A 24,056-nucleotide genomic window follows, 5' to 3' on the forward strand; every position below is an offset into this window, starting at 1 on the left:
AACTCGATTTCATTTGGCTAATTAAAATAAAAAGGAATACAGAAGATTTTTTGAAGCAAATCAAATAATTTAACGTATATCTTATAAGAAATAATTTAGTTCCAACAAATTTCATAACAATCTAAAATAACTATACAACCCTACATTTATAATGTGTTGATTTTTTTTTACTTTTTTTTTTTAATTTTTAAAAATTTTAAGGAATCAAATATTTTAAGCAATCAAATATTTTAAGCAATCATGTCTCGAACTTATTAAGCTAAATCACTCGTCGCATTAAAAGCAAAGCTTAACATTTCTTTTTTTAATTTTTGCTCTTATTTTAGGTTTTTGTCTTTATAAATTTCTAACTCAAGGGTATTCAGCCGGCAAAACATTTGGCCAAAGCGAGCCGCACAAAGTCGGCGTCTTGGGCCGCCTGCAAGTGCTTGTTAGTGCGCTCGGGATTTGACGTTTCCCTGTAGCTGGGACTTAGAAGAGCCGGCTCTCTTGCAGCTCCAGCCTCAGTCCCTGAATCGTCGGCCTCTTCATCCAGCCACGCCTCCTTGCCACGCCCCCTCGTCGCCCCCACCCCGCCGGGCACTCCACTGTCGTCTTAAGTTGCATTCCTTTTCGCAATTGTTCGTTCGGGGCGCTTTTGTTTTGTTGTTTCGAAATTTTTACACGAAAAAGTCATTTGAATATGCGTTGCCTACCTCCTCGGATTGAAAGTTTTGTTAGCCGTCAGCTACTTTCGTTGAACCACCCCCATCCCCTTTGGTGAATTTCCACCCCCCTTTCCCCTTTGCAGTTCTAAGGTTGAGGGCATGGCTTGCGGCTTCTTTGCTTTTTAGCCGCGCATAGACAATATAATGTTCGCCTCCATTTCCAGCCTTGACTGCAACTTGTATATTAACAATACTGAGGGGAAACTGAACTGCAAGGGGGGCGGGGCCAACAGGGGTCATGGGAGGGGTTAACAGGGATGCCGGAGACACAGAGACAATTGTTTTCTTACTTCCGCTGACTTCAAGAGCAATTCACAGTAGTTTGTCATTCTGTCTGGCACTGAGGTCAGTTGAGGTTGAGGCAATTAAGAGATATAAGAAAATGGTTCGGGCTTTAGGGCCGGCTGTGTAAGGATTTCCATTTCCACTTCCTTCAGGTGGCCAACTAAAGGTTTTCATTTGATGTGCATATTAAGTAGTGCACTCGGCATAGAATCATTCAAATTCATTGTCTCTTGAAAACGAATAAAAATATTTAGGCAGACAAAAGATACAAATACAGATTTTTAAAATATAGTTTTTATAATCAAAGTATAGAACATCTAGAGTTAAAATTATTTTTACTTCAAACTTTCGTATCATTTTTGAAAAGCTTATTCCTAAAAGGATAAAATGAAAATTTACAAAAATGAGTCAAATTAAATAAATTCAAAAAACTTCAATTCCATTTTAGAATTCATTTAGCTCTAAGGATTAAACCTCTATCTCTGATTTTATTGTAAATGGATTGTAAACTTACAATATTTCTAACTGATATTTAAATAGGTTCTTCCTTGCGATGTGAGAAACCAACCTAATCCTCTTGTTCCACTTGGTGCAGTTAAACCTTACTCAATTTCAAATAATCTTTGCCCTGGATATCCTGGATTCTATTTACTCTGCCCCCAACCCCTTCCCCGTCGTTTGCCTTTAAATGAGCTTTCGGTTACAGTTTTGGCAATTGCCTGGGGGCGGAATGGCCTCATCATCATCGTGCACCTGATCACTGGACATATGCTGGGACTTCTAATACTGTTATCTGCTCCTTGTAATGGGAGCACACAGTCACACAGACACATACACGAGGCAAACACCTTGATGTGAACTTTGACCGTTTTGGTAACTCATTTAGTTAGATTATTTACGGTAATCCAAGACGCCAGCCACAAGCCAACCGCCAACTTAACTGCAGACACTCTCTGCTGGCCAGGATGGCTCCTTTATTTTCCGGCTGCCCCTTGGGGGCAAAACTACATTCTTGCACAGGCTCATGAGTATGAGTATGAGTATCTACGGGCTAAATACATGCAAGTTGTTTTGCTAAATTGTGCGTAAGCTCAAGAGCAGCAGCAGCAACAAGGATCTTCGGGAAACTTTCTCAAGCTCTGCCATGCCAATTCAAATAACACTTTTATTTTGCTCTCCGATGCCCCGCTCCTTTTGGCCCTGTTTTGGTACGTGTCTGCGGTGTTTGTATGTGTTACATGATTGCCACGCCCCCTTTTCCTTGGGCTCACCTGTCGCACCTTTCCACCCACCCCTGCTTTTTTTGCGGGGGCACGACACACAGCATCATCCTTGGCTGCTGGCAGCTTGTGTGCGTGCGCTCATTAGCATTCTGAAACGGCTTTATAAAATTCAACAAGCAACCCAAGTTGCATGTTCTCTAGGAGGGGGAGGTGTGCGGGGGAGCAAGGGGGTAGAATACAGCCACCCCTTCCCTTAACCCACTCTGCCAGCCCGCCACATAAAACCCCCTTTCTTGTCGGAGGCTGCATGTCTCTGCTCTTGTTGCCCTTGTTGTTGCCTAGTTTCTCCTTCTTTGTCTAAGTTTGAACACAGCGAAGAAATACTTTTTAAAAGTGCCAAATCACATATCAAAATTCAACAATCTACTGAAAGTTATAAATTTGCTTTGTAAAAATACTTAGAAATTAATGTGTACATTGTACAACAATTATAAAGATTTCTACGATTTAGGTAGGTATTTTGTGCTCTTTTTTTATTTAATTTATAAGGTTAAAATTCATTTTAAGCAAGTATTAAAGTTTTATAACTTACATCCATATGTGATATTAATGCATACCTTAAAAAGCTCTTAAATTTAAATAAACTGAACTATATGATTTACTATAAACAAGAGAGAACGCTGAAGTCAATTACTTCGACTATCAGATACCCGTTATGATAAAGATATACTTGCACTGCATGTATTCCAATTTTTACTTATATCTTTTTAATGAATCTTTCTATTTTAAAATTTTATTCTACACTTCGATTGTTATTAATAAACACAACCAAATGGCATTTTATAATTTTACAAAATCTGTAAGGATACGGTCGGAGAAGCTTTCTTTCACTCTACGAGAAGCAGGTATAAAAACTAGTTTTCGGATTTATACCTATTGTAACATTTTTGCTTAAATCAAACTAAACTCTCGCTTTTGTCTCTGTTTTTCTCTGTGCATTTGTGTGTGCGTTTTTTCCATTGTTGTTGCCTGCACACATTCTGTTGTTATCCTGAGCGCTCCTCCCCCCTCCGTCACCCCTCGGTCTCTCCGTCCCGCTCTGCGGCTATCTCTGGCTCTGTCTCTCGTGCGGATGCCGGTCTGCCTCGAGTTGCATAAATTGAATCTGAATTTGTGAGTAAATTGCACACAGGAGACACATTATTTTTGAGTTTTGCCTTTTAAATTTGTGGCTTTTCACTTTGAGCTCCCCTGCCAGCGCCGCCGCCTTTATCGCCACCCCAGAAATTGCAACAATCTCTGTCCTCAACTTTGTGGCACTCGCCCTCCCATTTCGCTCGGCAATTTTGTGTGACCCACTTGAACATTGGATTGAAGTTACGCCTACTGAGCCACTCCGCACTCTCCACTCTGAGCTCTCAACCACCCCCAAATCGCCCATTTAAATCAATATTAATAGGTGCAGGCCTCTTTTTCGCAAATTGCACATTGCACAAATTGTTCGTCTATAAATACGATAAAATGTTTATTTAATATGTACCAGACCGTGCCAGCTGTTGGAGAATCCAGAAAGCCAATACCAGGACAACAACAAATAATGACTTATCCATAGCACGTAGATGGGCTGGAGCGAGCAAAATCAAAGACACACAGGCCTGGCTCGGCCTGGTCTGGGCAATCCTTTCCCATATGCAAATTGTTTTTATAAATTTGCAACAAGCAATTGTTTGTTGCCATCGTTGTTGAATAGCAATTTATATGGCAAAACACCGATACAATATAGCCAAAAGAATGTCAAACGGAGAGCAGCAAACAATTCATGTGCTCATGAATTGTGGGGTAATCCCCAAAGGACGAAACTTTGATTTTCCGTATTAAATTTAGCACAACCTCAAATTTAATCCTTGCTTATAAATAATTGCCCTTCAGTAAGCAATAAAATTTCAATGAAACAATTACATGTCCGCATTATCTGTTTAACTTTCAATTATAAATGATTTAACTGACAAGTAAATTGTATGGAAAAACGCAAACAATAAAACTGTATGTCAAAAGTGGAGCAGAAAAGGGTTGAGATGGGTTCACCGGCAAAGCAAAAGGGGTTGGGGATGTGGGAAAATGAAATTTACCGTCAATTTCTATGAGTCGCATGCATTATTGGCGTCGAGCTAACTAGCTTGATATTTTAGGATCTGAAAGGATAACATTTGAAGCGACTATGAGATTTAATTTGTGGTTTTAATTTGGAAATGGCATTTTGGCCAATGCCTTGTTATTCTGATGATAAAATTGTAATTTAAAAGGCCACCTAGCATCTGAGATATTTCTGCAGCTAGACTAGTAACGCTGCTTATTATATATGCAGCTGTGCAAATGAATTGCTCTCCACTTATTCCGCCATTAATGACAGAGTATAGCTTTTAGCTAGTAAATTATTCTAAATGCCGTATATTTATTTTCCATGATTTATCGCAAGGTCAGGGTAGAATAGAAAGTATAACTGTTCTGACAAATCAGACTGGCACTAGGCCATTAAAATGCCACTTATTATACAAAAGACTGGCGGATTAAAAGCTACCTTTCTCCCTTACGTATATTAAGGAATTTTTAACATCAATAAACTTGGTTTTTTAATATTTTAATAATAACACAACATGTTTATTAACTAAACTTAAAAGCCATTTAATTTGTCTATAATTTTAATATTTTGTTTTTTAAAGAGCTTGGAAATGAGCGATACTTTCGATATTTTCACAATAACGATTTGATAAAATCTATGTTTCAAGGGAAATCAAATCATATTGAAAAATAACAAATTTTCAATTTTTTTTTTAATTTTTATTTTTTGCCCGATATTAATTTTGCTTACATTATATCCCTTGGATGTTATACGATTTAAAATCTGGTTTGTGTTAAAACTTTCTCCTCATAAGTCAATTTCTTTGACTAATCATCACTATTGCACTAAACACTTTCATCTTGACCATGACACGCCTGAAACCGAAGGTATCCATGGATTGTTTAGCTGCCGGCCATCGCTAGTTGACCATTTGGACCTGAATATGTTAACTGGGCTCGGCTGGTGCTCCTGGTTTCTGGGCCACACGGAGTGGAATCAGGACCGTAACAATTGCCACAATTGCAATAGAATCGTCGTTAATTACTGTCTGTGCTTGCGGTTCTCGTTGGGCTCGGATTGAGTGGATGGTGGGTGGTGGTGCAGAATGGGTGGTTTACTATGGGCGGTGGGGGACTGCCGGTGGTGGGCTTAAAAGAGCAAGACAAATACGAGCATGTGTCTGGGCCGGGCTGGGCTGAAAGAAGTTGTGAGTTTCGCAGCAAGGAGGCGAAGCATCGTTAAGCGCTGCTGCCAAGTGGCAAAACTCAAATAAACATAAACGTGCACACAGGCGGTGTTGTAAGAGGGGTTAAAGGGGGCGGCGGGCCGCCACAGCCCGAAAATCTCTGAGCTGGTTTGTTGTCTTTGCCTGTCTCGTTTCGTTTCGTTTCGTTGCCCTGGCATGGGAGACTCATTAAAATGCAGTGCGAGATAATAAGCATTTTAATTAAATATTTAACAAGAATAAGTTTATCACAACACGAACGAAAGAAACGGGAATGGGAACGGCAACGGCAACGGCGACGGCAACGTTAACAGAAAGAAACGGCACACTGGCACACCGTTGTGAGTAGAAAGAGACGGATAGTCAGCGTGTAATGGCTTGTAAGCGTCTGCCTTCGAACAGTTCGAAAAAGGGGCATTTGGAGGTGGAGAAGGAGGTTACTGAGAGGTACTGGGGGACTTAGACTGCTCATTTGGCCCTCCCTCCTTTCCTGGCAATATTTTGATGTAATTTGAGCGCCTAATTGGCGCACGTGCTAAACTGACGATGGCAGGTTCAACTTTGGCCGAGTCTCCTGTTTCTCTTTCTGTTTTTCTGTTTCTGATTCTGATTCTGGTCGTAGTCCTACTCCTGGCTCGGGTTCAGTTACTTGGCTCCTGGCTTGGGTAAATATTTGCTGAACTTCTCGCTAACCGTCTCCTGTTTACATCTCCTTCCAAATCTACTTGCAGAGGCTTCGGCTTTGTCACATTCAGCGATCCAAATAGCGTAGATAAGGTACTCACCCAAGGCACACACGAGCTGGATGGCAAAAAGGTAAATGTTACACACGAACTCTTCGCTTTTTACACGCTCCCTTCTTTTTTCTTTTTCACCCATTTTCCAAACAGAAAACTCCACTTTAACTATGCTAAATATTTGCTCAAAAGCATCATACCGCCAATATTTCCCCTACCCTCTATTGACAGCAATTAGAAAGTCAAAGCTTAACAGTATAGGCAGCTCGAAAAAAGGCATACAAAAGTTGCCAAAAAAAAACAGGGCCGAAAAAGCCAAACAATTTTTAATTAGCTGATATGACAGGCACGATGAACATCAATGAGCTGCAATGGCTACGTTTTTTTTAAGTCGCCCTCTTTTTGAAATTTGGCTTTTCAGGACTTTTAACACAAAGACAGTTTTCAATTTCCTACCATATATTCAAGCAAACTAATTTTCTTTTAAAATTAAAATTTAATATTAAAACTAATTTAATTTCGCTGTACAACTTAGCATTATGTATTATTTGCCACAAAAAGTTATGTCTATGTGATACATTAGCGCTTCGCAATCCAAGTTATTAGTCAATTCCCCGCCAAGATGTCGTATCTCTATTTTATCCATTTAATTAATCAGCTACGGCAAACGCTGTTCATTCCTCTGCGTAAATACATTTCCGAAAGCGCCTTCCTTCCGCATTTTGTATAGGTGGAAATCGCATTTGATTAGCTGGCGCCGCGTACAGTGGACACCCGCTAATGCTATTCCCCACGCATTACGCATACGCCGCATTGGCATTAGCCTAATTGAGTGAAGCCGGACTGTTTGGGTCCGTCCTTCGGTCCGATGACCATCCGATCATCCTTTTATGCTTGCCAACTGTAAATAAAATGCGCAGCCAGCATTTATGTGGAATTTTTTTCGAGCCGCCGTTTTTGTTTGTTCCGCAACTGCATTTACATGCGAGTACGTGTAATGTTTATATCTATATATATATCCACTATATACACGTCTTCCTGACTTTCGGATGGTCAGGGATTTTCGTGTTTCCGTTTGGCTGCACAGCGACGCAAAACGAAACGAAACGAATTCATTTCATTTCGTTACGGTTTTTCGGCCTGATGTATTTCAAAAAGGCAAAAGCATCGACATCCTCCAAAAAGCGTTTCGGCACTCAGCGCTGATTAGTTTTAATTTTAATCTAAAAATCAATTTCCCGCCGTGCGGCTTCTCTTGTTTTTCGTCCTGCACACAGGAAATCAACACGGCAAACGACAAACACACCGGCGAAAACAGCAGCCAGCAGCCAGCAACCAATGCTAGCCGCATGTCCTGCCTATCCTGTGACAGATTTTCCGTGTATATATGTGCGAATTATTATCGCCAGAGGATATTGCGTTGCTTCCTTACGGCTCCTGCTCCTGCTCCTTCATTGGCTTAAGATAGCCGGATAAATGCAACAGCAGCACTTCAGCTGCCAGGATTTAGTGCCACCCTCGCTCCCTGATTTTTTATTTCAGCTGTCAAGCCGAGCTGTGTCCTTGCACTAATATGAAAGCCGCAGCTCGAACGCCAAATGGCGAGAGGCGAACGAAGAACGCAGAGCGCAGGAAAATCAGGAAAAGCTTTCGTAGAAGCTGAAAGATAGACCAGGCAAAAAATGCTTAAAATTGAATTTTTATGATTTTTAATTATTTTTAATGACGCTGCTTATTGGGTAGAAGCTGCTCCTCGTTTTTTCTCCTTACGCCCGCTGGCCGAGCAATTTGTTACGCGTTAATTCGTGCGTGCTCAGCTTGAAGTCACCCACTAGCAGACACCACCCGTGGCACCACCCAAACATCCAACCAGCCAGAACCCAAACCCACACTCCCCTCCCCCTTGGGGCAATTTCATTTAATGTGCAGTGCAGGCTTATGCAAGATTTATGCGCGGCTATTAATATGAAGAGTTGTGCGAAATGTTCTTTTCATTTAAATGTCATTAAGCATACGATTTCCTTCGGATTTCCCATCGACTCACGCTATATTTCTCTGTCTTTCTCCTCTCGCCCGCAGGTCGATCCAAAAGTAGCTTTTCCGCGCCGTGCACATCCCAAGGTAAGTGCCAGAGAAAAACGAAAAATATAATATTAATACGTTTATAAAATCCGAAAAAAAGAAAACCAAAAAATTCCTCTTTATACTACTGATAAATGATTTTCCCTTTCCAATATTTAGTTAATATCTTATTAAAATACAATATGTAAATGACTGATTCTTGAACATAACTTTTGCTTGAAGTTGGGGCCTAGTGTTTTGTATCTTGGACATACAAAATACATCCTAAGAAAGGTATAAAAATGCAAAAAATAAATGTGGAAAAAAAAGAGCAGTACCCAAAAAATGTCGCCCGTTTTCGTGGCTTTCGGAGTGTGTGGTTCGAGGTGGGGCTGGCAAAAGGATGTGTCATAAGTAGCAGTAAATGGCAGATGAAATTAAAAACGGAAGATGACAACAACAACAGCGCTGCCAAGACGGGGCGAAGATAACTTTGTGTCTGACAGGCGTCGGTTGCTTTGGCTTCCTGCAAACCACCACCCAGAATGCCACCTTAACACCAGCTCTCTTAAAGTGATGATGACAACAGAATTTCGGCAAAAAAGCAAAAGGCATAAGGGGACCCACTGCGAGCTGCTGCTGTCTGCAGCCATCGCATCCACCCCTTTCTTTCCTTCGCCGATTTCCCCTCTCTTTCTCCACTTGCCACACGCACATTTTCTACCGGTTAGACAGCGCGTTACAAATGTGCCTCTGTTTTCGGTTTTTTCCTGTCGTCCTTCATGCTGGTATACCCTTTGTATAGAAAAAGATCAACTAGAATATCATAAAGGGTTGTTAGGAAAGAAAAGATAATGTGAATTAAGAGTTTTTTTTTAATAAATGAAATATTATAACTATATCTTGTTAAACTTTTTGTATAAAACTTTTGAGAGTAAGAATAAATATTTATGAAAATTGTTTTAAATAAAATGGTAGAAAAAGTAAAGAATCAGATCCTAATGTTTGTCGACAAGGGATTTTATATGACAAAAATTAATCTTACTTAATTTTAGAAGTACCAATAAAATTACTTTATTACTTTCTTTCTTACTTTAATATTCATTTAAATTCGAACGCCATTTAGGCTTTGTTTTAAAAACTTATTCCTTATGTATTCCCCTAACCGAACTAGTATATATCCATGTTCGACTTTTTTAGCTGGGTAACTTTTTCCTAAATCGGCTGAACGACAAACCGCAAAGCACACCAAAAATACGCACGCAAATGGCACCCACACACACATACACACACTGGCTCAGAGTACACCCACACACACTCATAAGACAAGGAAACGAAGTCGAAGGCAGCGCCTCCTGTTTCCTGCCTCCTTTCTTCTGATCCTTCGGTTGCCGGCAACTCTCCTTGGAGCTATATGCGTGCTTATCAACACGCAGCTGATTTCCGTTGCTATTCCAGAGGCGCGTGCCTCCCTAACACGGCCCCACACCCTTGGAAATTACCACCCCACCACCCACCACCCTCGAGCAGCAGCCAACAATTATTTACGTAATGTTATTATTATAATATTTTTTTAAACGCATTCTCACTGGATTTGCGCGGCGTTACCAAGAAGTAGACAGCCACAAGGAAGGAGCCAAAAAGGATGTTCATGGAGGGGGGACTGGTGGCTTAGGGTTTTAAGGGGAAAAGAGGCTGAACAGGGGCGTGGCTAGGACGTTGGCTATGCGGCATTTTGCGAGTGGCTTTGTGTTTTGCTGGGGATCTGCAGCTACGCGCGAATATCCTCTCGCATATTAAAAGGCGTTTAAAAACATAAATCCAGCGTCTAACGGCTGCTTATGAAAATTACGAGAAAAAAATGACTGACAGAGCGGGACGGCAAATGGGGTATAGAAAGAGACGGCAGGAGGCTTAGTGCGAGGCAAATGGCAGGGACACCCGAAGGAGTTTTCCTACGCAGTACGACGACAAAAAAGATATCAGCGGGAAAAAAAATTGCAGGCGACATCAAAAGCAACAAAAAAAAATGGGAGAAAGCCCCCGAAAAAAGGGAAAGGGAAAAGGGGGAGGCAGAATGATAGGGAGGACAATTTCTCGCACCGTTTGCCAGGACCAAAAAACGAGGACCAGGCTAAAGAAGGAAGGATTGCCCACAAAATGCGGCCCAAAATGCTTGCGGTTGCAGCGAAAGTTAAGAGTTTTAAAAAAGGAGCGTAGACGTAGGCAGTTGGGGGGATTTTCTGAGTCTGGATGGGGCTAACGGTGGGGAACGGGAAGAAACATAATGAAATGAAGCATACTAAATGACGCTGCTAAGTTTTCGCTGGGACACACAAATACACGCAAAAACGGGCACTCAAAGAAAAATGTGATGCTCTTCTGAGTAATGTACAATTATAATAATATATGAAAACATTTAAAGGGAAATAAAAGTTTTTGAATAAGTATAAAATAAATCAGAAAGTAAAAACATTTTAGTTAAAATTTTGATATTATTTTAAATTTAACAACTATTAAAAAAAAAACAAATTTTAAATAAATAATTTTTAAAATAATTTAAAAATAATGCTGCTTAATGTTTGCTTTTCTAAGTACTGAAACAGCTGTATCATATATTCAATTTTTCCAACGTCAACGACATTTTGTAATATTGGAGTTAACTTACATTTTTTCTTCTCAGTGTAGTGGCACACACGCATACTGCGCCATAATGAAATGCGAAAAAATGATGATGATATTTTTGGACCATAAAATGCAGATGAGCCGACTAAGCAGAAAATAGTGTGGCAGCCGGAGAAGAGGGGACATTCTCTGCAGAAGGGGATGAGGGGTGCTAAGTAGGCCTCTACTTTCGCAGCATCCCCCACATGTTGCCCCGTTTCCGCCACTTTCTCTTCGGCTTTTTTACACATGTCGCAAACTCTTCCCCCAACTTTAGCCGGAGTTAATTTCTTCGCTTTTTAAGCACTTCCCCACCATGAATATGAAATGTATATTTGTGTTAGTTATATTTTTGGGGCGCTTGTGTGAGGAATAGGACAATGGAGGCGACGGGGACAACGGGGGAGTGGCATACATATGTCATGTAAAAAAGTTCGCTTTTAATGTGCAAAATTGCTGGCGGACTAGGGCCATAAAAGTGCATGGGAATAAGTGAAATGGATTTTCGGGCTACGCTGTCCTGTCCCATATAAGTGCGCCATAAAAAAATGAATTTCCAGAACGGTCCGGGGCAGCAGATATAGTTTGAACTTGGCTAGGATTTATGGCTGTTTGTTCGGAACAAAAGAAAAGTGGAGGGACCCCATATGAATCTCTTGCCCTATTCCTCTGGAGTGCGTGTGCGGGCAAAAAATATCCCGGAATCGTTGAGTTGGGTAAATCCTTTAATGTCGAGCTGAGGTGCGTACACGAACAGGTCGTATAAGTGGATTATACGCACAGATCGGATTTCGGGGTTGGCGTTGCATAGATTAGGTTATTTTATCAACTTGAACCGCATAGTTATGGACCAAATAATGACCCTAAAAGTCTCCACAGAAAATCTCTTTCACATAAAAGAAATTCATACCTATAGTTATTCAATAAAGCGTCTGAGGAAACATGTATCACACTTAAGGTTAAACAATATGGTTTTTATCAAATTGCTTTGACTTTTTTTCACTTGTAGAGTGTTTTTTTGAACGATGAACTACATCAAATTGCTCATTGGAAATGAAATTGAAAAATTTTCCATTGAATCATAGATTGTGGCAATTCTACCAAGTCATTTGAGGCAATTTGTGCTTTAATTTTGACAGCTGCCATTTTGTGCCCCACAAATTTTCGTAGGTAAATTAGACGTAAACAGTTCTTCGGCCCATAGATTTCCAAACGAATAATACTTTCGGACCCATCCTCGGGTATCTCGTTTTGTGACAAATTCCTGACCGGGTGCAGACATCTCTTTCATTCGAGAGCCCATCAATGGGCATTGCTGTGTCCTGGCATCGTTTTTTCCATTAAATTAACACGCTCGAATGTGCCGCTCATGTGTGGGTATCTGTATCTGTGTCCGTGTGTGTGAGCTTGGATGTTTGTGTGTGTGTGTGAGCGAGGGGGAGTTGTACACTTACATTGTGCAAACTTTTCTAATTTAAACCGGCAGTTTCAGTCAATTGCCACAGCTTACCGCTTTCGACATGAGTTTTACTTTTTTAGTACCTTCGGGTGTGCGACGGATGCGATGTTGGCGCATTTCAGAAAGAGATGGAGAAGTGGAGAAATGGGGAAATGGGGAAGTGGAGAAGCGGAGAAATGGGGAGACAGAGAAATTTCCAATACATTAAAAGTTGTGTGAATACACTTGGCAGAATCCATTATAAGCCAGCCAAACTGAACTGAACAGAACAGACATGAAAGCCAGGCCATAAATCTAATAAATACGTGTGTTTCTCACCCCTTTCACAACCCCCAACCCCCCTCCTTTTCACTTCCCGGTTCATTCCCACACTTCCGGTTCCGTTTGCCGCCCTGTGCAATAACTTGTGAAATATGTAATCAATCAAGATGGAACAGTCGTCGAGGCAGCCAAACTATGTGGCAAGTATGCGTCTGACTGCAGTTCTTGTTCGTGGGGCAAGGAGCGTGGGGCATGGGGAAAGTTCAGGGGGCGGTCGGGTCGATTAATTCAACTTTCTGCTGCAGACAATGGCATGTGAAAAAGTCAAAAAGTTGAAAGTGCAATTTTGTCGTTATTATTTTACATTTACAACAAAAGATAGCAGCAGGAGCAGTCGAAAAGCCAACCGAAAAAAAACACACACAAAAAAAATCGCAAAGTTACTCAACTATTTTATGCGACGGGCGGCACGCTGCGAGTCTGTCCCTCTCACTCATATCGCCATCTCACTTGCTCTCCCTGCCGCACCCACACTATCTCGCAGTGTGTGTAATTGTCAGTTAGTTGGCGCTGTCAGTCCGAATGTTGAAATTAATTTATTTCAATTGAAGTTGAACTTTTGCGGCGTTATTACTTTGCGAAACTTTCTCCGAGCTACGCATAATAAACGAGTGTGGGAGCGAGAGCGACTAAAGTGGGTGCAAGGGAGACAGATGCAGTTGCCCAGGTGCCGGATGACCTCCACCCACAAAAAATAGAGCCGCCGCCCTCTTTGCATACATATTTATTTAGCCTTTGCCAAAATAATCAAATTGCAAAATTGCAAGTGTTGCCATCAACGTCAACAGAATATCATCTGCTCTTTGTCTCACTCTCCCCATCTCTTTCCGTCACCATCTCCAGCAGTATATCTACCTCTTTCTGCCCCGCCACTCCCCGTCTCTTTCGTATTTTATTTTTGATTTTCTATGCCAATATTCGTTGTCTGCTTTCTTTTTTATAACTTTCGGACAGGCGGGGGAACAAATAAGAGTGAGTTTCGGAGATTCGAGAGGGTGATATGAAGGGCGGGGGGAGACATTTCAGAGGGGGCGTGGCACAGGACTCGACAGGTGCCGCTGACGTCTGTGCTGATAATTTGTTGCGAGACTTCAGCATTTGCAAGTGGCAGGCCTTGGACGCCATTGATAGTTATTTGATATGCATATTCCAAATGTTTCGCTAAAAAATAAATACGAGTAAATAAACACAGGCATGAGTATCAGCAAAAAATTATTGATTGAAAAAATGGCGCTAATGACGCCGGTAAAAGTCAGGTGGGCTGTACAGGAAATTGAAATGCCTGTATTACATTAAAAAAGAAACAAGTTTCTTATTCACAGCACAATTTAAACAGCAATCTCATTTTCATTGCCAGGTTTTTATTTTATGCACTTTTTCTAGTTCTATATCGAATTAACTTGTACAAATACAAATAATAATATTTTAAAATATATATATTTTATTTATATCTGGGCTATTCATGTTGTGTGCAATTTTATTTTTGCCTACCAATTAAAACTTGTGTGGTATGATACGTTTTTTATAGTTTTAACATGAAATATATTATTGGTCTGTTATTTTACCAATACCATTTAAAAATCGCAGTCTATAATTCCCTAAATAATATCTTTAAATGGGATTAGAAAACAACATCCTTTTTAAACAGAAATCTATGAGTATCTTCAATTTTCCATTTGAATGTATGCATTCTCCTGCGCTAAGTTTTCTTAAAGTGTGTCATGGTAATTTTCGGCAGAGCTTATGAACTTCCCGACGGTTATTGGGTTTCTTGTTGTTTTTGCTGTTGTTTTGATGCTGCCTTTTAAACTCGAATCAAAAATCAAAATCCGCACCAGCTACAAATGTTAAATCCGCAAATAATTGACAAAGTTTAGGCATAAACGTGGCTCTGTCTCTGGGAAATTGCTCAGGGGTTGTGGAACTTTTGCGGCGAGGGGGCGAAGGGGATGGCAAATTTTGGGGGACTGGAGTGGATTGGGGTGGTGGCTAACAAGAATGCTGTGTGTGCGGGCCAACTTCAAAATATGTTGGCCACAAATGGCAAAAGTTTGACAGGTAAACGGAATTCGGATAGAATATCTATGTACACGGTATACACGTGTGTATGAAGGAAATTTAGTGGGGCTTTCCAACCCCTTTTTCGAATGCGAAAACCGCCGAAACAGCTGCGACCATCGAAATTCGGGATTCTGGATTTGAATTTGGATTGGGATTTTCGAGGGGCGTTTTGGGAAGCGTCCCAATACTTTGTCTATCTATGCGGTTCTAGTTGAGCGGGCGGACATTTATGTTTAATGAGATACTTTTTAACAGCCTCATAAATGGCTATGATAACCACTTAATGTCGAAAGCAACGAAAGCCGAGTGAAAACAATTTACATATTAAACTTGCGCCGAGTTGCCAGCCTGTTATCCTCGTCGCACATCCTGCCAGCCTCTCTCTCTCTTTCACTCGCCGTCTTCCCGTCTCTTTCGTTCGGCGTGCGAAATATGTTCGCCTGCGGCGCATTCACTTTAATTTGATTAAATTTTGAACATTTTCACGTAAAAGTTGCTCCTTTGGCTCGGCAGTTGGGACTTCAGTGCATCGCTTTTCCCGCTTTTCCATGCTCTCTCATCTGTGCTGGATGGATTGGATGGTCTGGTCTGGTCCGTTCCGTGCCGTTCTGTCCTGGTCGGATCGGATCGGTGGCTCTTGGTCTGGTTTGGTCTCGTTTCGCTCGTTTTGGTTTGGTTGAGCTCGGTCTTTTTGGTCGGACCTCCTGCTGTCTCAAAAAAGCTGATGCCACCTTCATGCTCAGCTGTTGTCTGCCTGAATTTATCTCTCTTTGTGTGAGTTTAATAGTTTTTATACCCTGTAAAAAAGGGCTGAAATCAGGTGAAAGGCTACAGAGTAATTCAAACTTTGATGGAGGGTATACATTGTTTTTATGAGATAAATGCAAATAAACAATCTAAGTTATTTGGTATCTAAAATTTAGACACATTTTAGAGGGTCTTAGTTATTAGTTATTCATACATACTTTCAAGCAATTTTGTTTAATTTTATATTATAAGTTAAAGGTGTTTTGGATTAGTCACTTTATTGTGATTTCAAAAAATATATTATTTAAAATCTAATTAGATTCTTTTTATACGTATTATGTTTCCAAATTCTAATATGTAAATTTACGCTTTTTTGCTGAATTCCAACAGGTCACCAAATAATCCATTCCTCCCTGAGCTCTTCTTGCTTATTTCGTTTGAGTATTTTGTAGTTTCTGTATTTTATAATAAATAGTTGTTTAAACTTTCGCCTTCCCCAGCCCCGTTCACCCACTTGCAACACCACCCAAAAGAGATGTTTCCCACCAATGTGGTGGGCTCTTGTTGCCTCTGCTGTTTTTGTTTTTGTTGCTGCTGATGCTGCGCTGCTGCTGCTGTCCGGCTCTTCAACTATTTTTTATGCAATCTGCTGTGGCTCTACGAAAGACCCCCTCTTCACACATCGAAAGGCCCCGAGTTGCATTGTTTTGTTTCGTGCGCTTCCTTTTGTTTCCCGCATACACTTTTTGCTGTGTTTTTATTTTTTGTCTGTTTGCCATTTCCTCCTCTGGTAGCCGCACATAGTTATGGCCACGATTTTGGCTTTCGGTTATGTGCACTGAGATTTTCCTTGGCCTTGTTTTTCTCCCAGCCTGGCAATTGTTTTCTCCGCTTTCTCTGCCTCCGCCGCTTTATCCTTTCCATTGTTGCACAGGTTGCCAATGTGGGGGAGTTGAAAATTCTCCAAATTAATTCGCATCATTTAAATCACAGAGAGTCCTGGGAGTTGCATGGCTAGAGGGGACGGTCGGAAATCATTGGAACATTTCTGGTGGGGTGATGAGGGGGGATGGCTACCGTTAAATCGAACCGAGAAAAAGGAGGCGAGAGATTCGCTTGGGCCAGTTAAATTATGGCCCACATTGAGCCGGGGCAAACGAACAGATAAACAATAAGTAACTGTGAATTATGGTGGCCATTACTTTTGTCTTTCCTTTGGCCCTTTGTGTTGTTTATGGCAGGACAATAATTAGGACAAAGCAGTGGGGTCGTCGTCGGCCATGGAACGTGTGAAGTTTTCCCTTTTACATGGGGCCCTGGAAAATTGGTTAATTAGGGGGCCACTCAATTTCCCACCACGAAAAATATATTTGAGCCTCAACAGTTGGCAAATCGAATGGGATTCACCTCGATGTCCCGGCGCTCCGCCTCTCCCTTTGCTGTCTGCGTAAATTGCTTATGAAATTGACATCGAAGCCTCGCCTGTCTGCCGGAAATGGAAACAGCGGTAATGACGAGGCGCACACACTCACGCACACCCCTCTAATGCACACCCACACACACATACACCCTTATACCCCTGACACACACACCCAAAACGCTGGCAGTATAACCCACATAATTGGCAAATCACACACATTGATTTTGCCGTGTGCTGGCGTCCTCGTCATCATCCTTATTGCCGCTTTCGTTGTTGTTGTTTGCTGGTTCAATCGCTCACTGCACCCCGCCCACCTTCCACCCACTCCATCCTAAAAGGACCACCCCCTCGACCATCCACCACATCCGACATTTGCCTAAACAAGACGAGAGATGGAAAGAGCGAATAACTACACCGGAAAACATGACTACTTATTCAAAGGAATGTTCTCTGAAATGGGATTTTATCCAGTGCCCAAAATTCTGAACTAAACTTTTAAGCAATAATATTCTAAAAAAGTAATTTTCATATTCTTTAAACGCTTGTTAATAATAAAATATAAAATATTTCACCCACAGCCATAAAAGAAAACCGACTTAACTATTTAAAAGCAATAAAAAAATATTTTTTAAAACAAAACCGAAAATATGTTATAATTTCACATTAATACAAAATGATACCTATGTTTTCCTATGTGCAGCGAACTAGAGAGAACTGGTAGAAAATATGGCGTATACGTAATTTAAAGGCAATGATACCCAAAACTCCAACTTAGCCGAGGGCGGCAGAAGGTGTGCCTATGTATGTATGTGTTTGCAATAACTTGTGTGGGATTGTGTCATATAGGGCATCATTAATAACATCGAGGCGTAGAACAGGCCAAGACAACATCATTAGATCGGAGTTCGAGCTGCGACTTTGTCTATGGCTTTGGCCTTAATTTTCATTGTTCGGCACTGGCATTGGCATTTCCCTGCCGCTTGATCTTAAATAATTAGGCAGACTTCAGTGTCTCCGGCAGATACAACCCATCAACCATCCGCATCCTCATCCCCGCCATCATCATCATCAGCATCAGCAGCATCATCGTCATCGTGGGTGGGTGGAAAAAAATTTCTTCATTGCTGTAATTTATAACGTTCACTTGTCATTAACAGCCATTTTAATCGTCTAGCGAGCAGGCACATACAAACCCATAATGTGTATAATATGTATTCCCGTATACTGTACGCCTGTTGTGGCATTTAAAGCGTGAAAATATTAATTTATGAGCCTTTTAAATGAGCCCGTGTCGGTGGGCGCAACAAATTGGCAATGAAAATAAAGCAGTAACAGCGGAAAGCAATGAGATAAATATGAAAATAAATACTGCGTAAATGCCAAATGAAAACCGGTGTAAATACTAAACGGGTGGATAAATGAATTGATTGAGGAGGCACGCTCAAACGGATTTTATTCGCGCGAAATCTATTGAATTCAACAGTTTCATGGATAAACTAGTCCCGTACGCCACTGCTAGGGCCGAAATTCAGAATTCCCCGCTACTGCGCTTGGAAGCGAGAAACCCGAAATCTATTTATGCCCCAGCTCAAGCCCATAAACCACAGCCAAAATCCAGTGGTCGTCGCATTTAAGTGTCTTGAAGGGTTTCTGGCGGGGTAATAGTGCGCGGGGGTGGTTTAGGGTGGCTGGGGGATGGGGTATGGGGATTTCTGGGGGGTGGCGAACAAACCGCAAAGCAAATTCGCCTGCCGTAATCTGCACTTGGTGCTCGTATCTTAATAAACTATTAAATCAAACGCAAGCCTCAATGCACGCAAGCACACACACACAAATTCCCTTTATATATTTATCGAGGGGTTCTCAGTTCCCAGTATATTGAAGCTGCCCTGCCGCTGCAGCCTTCCCTTTAAAAGCTCTCATATTCTCGTATTTATAAATTCTCACAAAATTTTATTTTCTTCTCTGTTTGCCTTGCCCACAACTTTTACTGCTCTCACATATAGTAAATGAATAAATGAGTTATATGCGCGTTCACATTCACATTATTCTCCAACCATTGGGGGGATTTATCCTTATCCCGGCCTCCCATTTTTCGGCCCTTGTCCGGTCGGGTTTTCGGTTGTTTTTGTTCTGGCTCACAGGAAACCGATAGGACATGGCGATTAAGGATATTCCAGGAAGCCAAGCCGGACCGAGCCAAGAGCGTTTTCCATTTCAATTGAACGGACACCGGAACGGGGAAAATTTTGCTGATGAATGAAAGCGATCTTTAACCCATTTACAGGCGGTTTAAATTTCAAACTTATTTCGCCTACTTATTATGATTTTTTAAAGAGCATAAACAAAACTTATTTAAAAAGGTTCAAAATTATGCTGACAGTTTATTTTGACAGTTTTAGTAGGAGCCCCAGTTTATGGTTTAAATTAAAATAAAATAAACTTTTTCTTTTACATTCATTACTTTTAATGCACACTAATATGTCAAAATTGTATAATAATTACCTAACTGTAATCCATTTTTAGCAAATACATTAGATTGTAAAATTAGGAAGATCAATTTAAAATAGTTATGTTTACATATCAGTTATAATATTAATTTGATTTGTTAAAGTTTTGGAATTCTTGTATTCCTTATTATATAAAAAATTTTCCCAACTCCTTGCTATATTTTCTTCGTTGAATTGAAGTCTCTCACATCTTAAGCCTTAAAGCCTTTAAGATTGCCAATCTAAATAGAAATAATTTAATTAGGTCCAACATAAATGCTGAATATGACTTTGCGTGGATCTGAGCCGATCTGCTTTCGGACCAGAAGGTGCCGCTGCCCTTGGGCGACTCGCACCAGATACCCGGACATATAGAATATTTTCCCGTTCTCCCCAGCATCCTTGGCTGACTCGGCTGTCGTTATTATTTATGTTTTGTTATCCGTTGACCAGAGCGTTGGCGCTTGTTTTTTCCACACTCGCCAGCTCGCACACACTCGCAGGGCTCACCTATTTTACGATAGAATGAATATCTCGTGCTCTCCTGTTTCCAGTTCCCTCTGCGATGGTGTGTAGTTTTTGCCACAGTATTTTTCTCTAAGCTTGTGGCAATGCCAGTGAGTGTGTGTGTGTTGGCCTGCTTTTCCCCCCGGTTTTCCCCCGCTTTTCCTCCGTTTCGGCTGTTCCTGGTTCTATGTACTTCCGTTTTGTAGTGAAAAGAGCTTTGCGTGTTGCGGCATCTCCTGCTCCTTTCCCCCATATATTTTTGTGCGTGTGTTTGTTTGTTGCTTAGAGAATTGATGGTAAAAGGATGTGTGTGATTTTGCTATTTTTGCCGTGTGTGCGAGTGTGTGCTGGCCACAAATATCAGCCGAATGAAGTGGCGTTTGTTGGCGTGGTTTAAAGCCAAGTGCGCGGCGTAAGCTCTTAACAAGTAGAATGCTTAAATGTGACCGGATGTCCAGGGAGGATTTCCCAGTAGTTTGGTCATAACTTATTCATATTCTGTTAAGGAATGCAGTCGAGATACGAGAACTAGAGCAATAACCGTCCAAAACAAAACTGGGATATTGAGGAAAAATGTGTATTTGTTTGTTTCGATTTTTTAAGGCCACCTGATGCTGACTTTCAAAGTTTAGTAAAATTTATTTAATTTTAAAGCGCAACCCTTACAGAAAAAAATTTGTTTTGCTTTTCCAGATAAACACAAATTATTTATTCATATCCAATAAATCGTTTTTATTCATCCCTCTTATTTCAAATAAGAATTCAATTAAAGCTACGGAAAAAAGTTATGAAAGTTATTATTTTTCCCTTCCATTTGTTTAGATATTTGTAAAAGTTCGACTGCATTTTTTAACTTCATTAGATAAGAACTTTTAGATCAATAGCGATTGGAAATTCAACGTTAACATATTGATTCCCTTCACATTCATCATTTCCCGCTGTTTATCTATGACTGCTTTTCTAAGTGATTTTACTTCGTCCATCGCCGCTTAACTCTGCCTCACACACATGCACATAAAATAATGTTTTTATAAGTCTGTTTGGAGCTGCTCGATAGCGCAATTTGAGGCGCAATCCCCTCCCAGAAGCTCGCCTCCCCCCAGAGGCTCCCATGTGGTATTGTTTGATCTGGCTTCGGTGGCTAAGGAAAAAGGCAAGCAAAACGTCCCAGCGGAGTCGTCAATAAATGCGATAAAGCCAAACATGTTTCATTTGCAATGGCCAATGGCTGCTGCCTCAGCTTACCCCGACCACTTTATCCGGAGCTCGCCATTTCTTACCAGCCTTCTTTCATCTCGCACACATCTTGCAGCTACATCAAGCAAAAAATACGAAATTAGGAATTGTATAATATTTTTTTTTATTTCCACGACTGCATGATACCCGGTAGCACAATTCCTGTCAATATCAATAACCATAAATAAGTCAAAATCAATTCATGGCACCAGAAGTGGGTGAAAAAGTTGTGTTACCAAAATATGTTGCTAGAACTTCAGAATGTTGAATGTGGAAATACAAAAATGTAAAAGTTTAGTTACAATTTACATATGATATTTTTGACATGCAAAAAATTAATATTTTGTTGACATTTTTTTATGAACAATTATTTTTGGCTAACTTTAAAATTGCTCTTTAAAGGAGTATGCATATTCTTTCTGCTTCTGAGCGCATAAGGGACTTGGATAAGATTTAAGGAGTCAAGATTACCGACTTTGTTGCTCTTATTACTCCTGGTTCCCGGAATTAGCAAAAAGTGTGTGGTCGTTATACACCTCATATACCCCTGAATTGTCCTCAAACTTAAGCATAAAAAGGAGCGCAGCCAAAAACTCATAAAAATGCTAGCTGCTCCGTGAAGCCGAATCTAAAGCTGAGAAAAGCAAGGAAAACCAAAGAAGAGCCAAGAGAAGCATCGACATTGGCATTGGCGTCATCTTCAAGTGTTTGCCACTCAGCTCAGCTCAGCTCGACTCGATTCGATTCGATACGATTCCCCCCAAAACTCAACTCAAATCCTGTGTGGATTCTGACCCATAATTGACTTGTACACATGCCAATTCCCCAGCTGATGGCCGCCCCTCTGCTCCAATTTTGCCATTTTTGCTGCGTGTCTAGGCGGCGTTATGCGGCCAAGTTTACAATTTATCCATGGCCATGCACCTGCCACTTGGTCCACTTTCTGGTCTTTAAGTCCTGCTTTATATGCCTTCCGTTGCTTTCGGTTGCAAACAAAAAACTATTGTATATGACATTTTTAATGCCCCCATAGCTATCATTAGATGGCGAACAAAGCGACGAGCGGCGAACAAAGGCAATAGAAATAATCAATACAAATTTTATACCTCCTCCCCCTCCACCACCGCTCCTCCATCCCCACTGCACACACACACTGGCACTCACACAACAATGAAATGCATTACAAATCAATTGCAATCGCTCGAAAATCGGCATGCGAATTTCCATAGACGATGTCTGGTGTGGCCGTGCGATTGGATTGGATTGGCATGGGCTGGGGCTAGGATTTGGTTTGGGTTTGCTACAGGGACTGGGACTGGGTTGGGTTGGCTTGGGTTCGGTTCGTTTGATGCAGGGAAAGAAATACTTTCAACTGTCTATAAATATCTCGTCGTAGGTATTTAAGCACCGCTTTCATAAAATATTAAACATTTTAAAATGTCTTTTAAATGATGCTACAATTTTAATTGAAATTTATAATGGCATCACTAAGTTTATTATTAAATTATTTGAACGTAACTATTACTGAACTTATTTGATTAGTACTAATAAAAATAACAAATATTCTTCTACAATCAACCATTTCGTATTGATTCATTACCTATATGGGTAATTATTATTCTCAGTGCAGCTGGCAAGGGGCAACATTATTATCATCATCAAGCGTACAAAGTTAGTGCCGGCGGGCTTTTCGGCGCGGGGAGATCGGATGAGCGGGGTGCTGCGGAGGACGGTGCTCCAAATCGGCAAATGAAACAAACCAGGATTTACATGTACACAGTTATTGCTGCTGCTGGTTGCACACACACAGACACACACACATGAGCCCCTGCGCGGGTGTGTGTGCAGCATTTCCTTTGGGTTATTTTCCGGGAACAACATTTCATGGCACTGATAAAGCTGCCATGGCAGCAGCCTCTGTCGCCGCCGACTGCGCTGCCGCTTTTCCTTTGGAGCCAGGGGAAATGGCTTCATCGCGTTTGCGCCGAGAGCGGGAGAACGGCGAGAGCGGAAAATAGCGGAAAAGCGAGAGCGGAAGCAAGTCCTTTTTTCGGCGAGAGCAAAATTCCCAGCTGCGAGCATTATTCGCATGTCAGCGAGGAGCAACAACAATTGCCCCGGGGCCAACAAAATATTTGACGCAAGCGGATTGTAAGGATGTAGCTGTAACTGTATGTGTGCTGGAGAGTCCTCGCAGATACGTGCCTGTGTGTGAGAGAGAGCGGTGGCGCGTGCACTCCAGGCAATGTCAAGTTGACACTTTCACCAACGCACGAGACTCACGACGAACAACAATGGAGGAGAATGGGAACGACGAGGACGTCGGTGCCCACGATGATGACGATGATGACGATGTTGATGATGCAGGTACAGATGCCCATAATGAAGATACGGCCTGGGAAGATACTTGTGATGAGGACTGTAATGAGGTTGAGGCAAGGAATACTTTGATGTTCGTTCACTTGAAGATGATTTTAATGCTGATTAAACAAAGATAGTTTCAACGATAGGTATTTATGCGATAATTAAACCTATTACACATGATAACGGCTTCGGTTAGCTTTGTCACTTTATACAACATTATTTTAGACATAACTTTTATTATGATCCTATTATAATTTCAGTTTAAAGTACTTGGTACCGAAACCAAGTAATTCAAAAAATTTGTTTAGTAAATAGGTTTACTAAAATTTTAAAATAAACAATAATTTTTAAAATTAAAATCATGATATGAAATCTACAAAAAATTATTTATTTTTTGAAATTGAGTAATAATATCTAAGCAAATTGAAATC

General features: G+C 40.9%; 1 protein-coding gene across 7 annotated transcripts in view; it reads left to right on the top strand.

Moving 5' to 3' along the window:
* The window catches only part of Rbp6 (RNA-binding protein 6), a 194,505-nt gene that overhangs the window by 72,449 nt on the left and 98,000 nt on the right, over positions 1-24,056 (top strand). For all 7 annotated transcript variants that reach the window (XR_011418872.1, XM_044393782.2, XM_070216000.1 and 4 more), the window contains exons 5-6: positions 6,291-6,375; positions 8,376-8,417. Coding sequence is in view for 6 of the 7 variants with exons in the window: in XM_044393782.2 (XP_044249717.1) it covers positions 6,291-6,375; positions 8,376-8,417 (127 nt within the window). In the remaining variant the exon portion in view is untranslated. The remainder of the gene's footprint in view (positions 1-6,290; positions 6,376-8,375; positions 8,418-24,056) is intronic.

Source organism: Drosophila takahashii, chromosome 3L (genome assembly GCF_030179915.1).
Source record: "Drosophila takahashii strain IR98-3 E-12201 chromosome 3L, DtakHiC1v2, whole genome shotgun sequence".
NCBI classification, from domain to species: domain Eukaryota; kingdom Metazoa; phylum Arthropoda; class Insecta; order Diptera; family Drosophilidae; genus Drosophila; species Drosophila takahashii.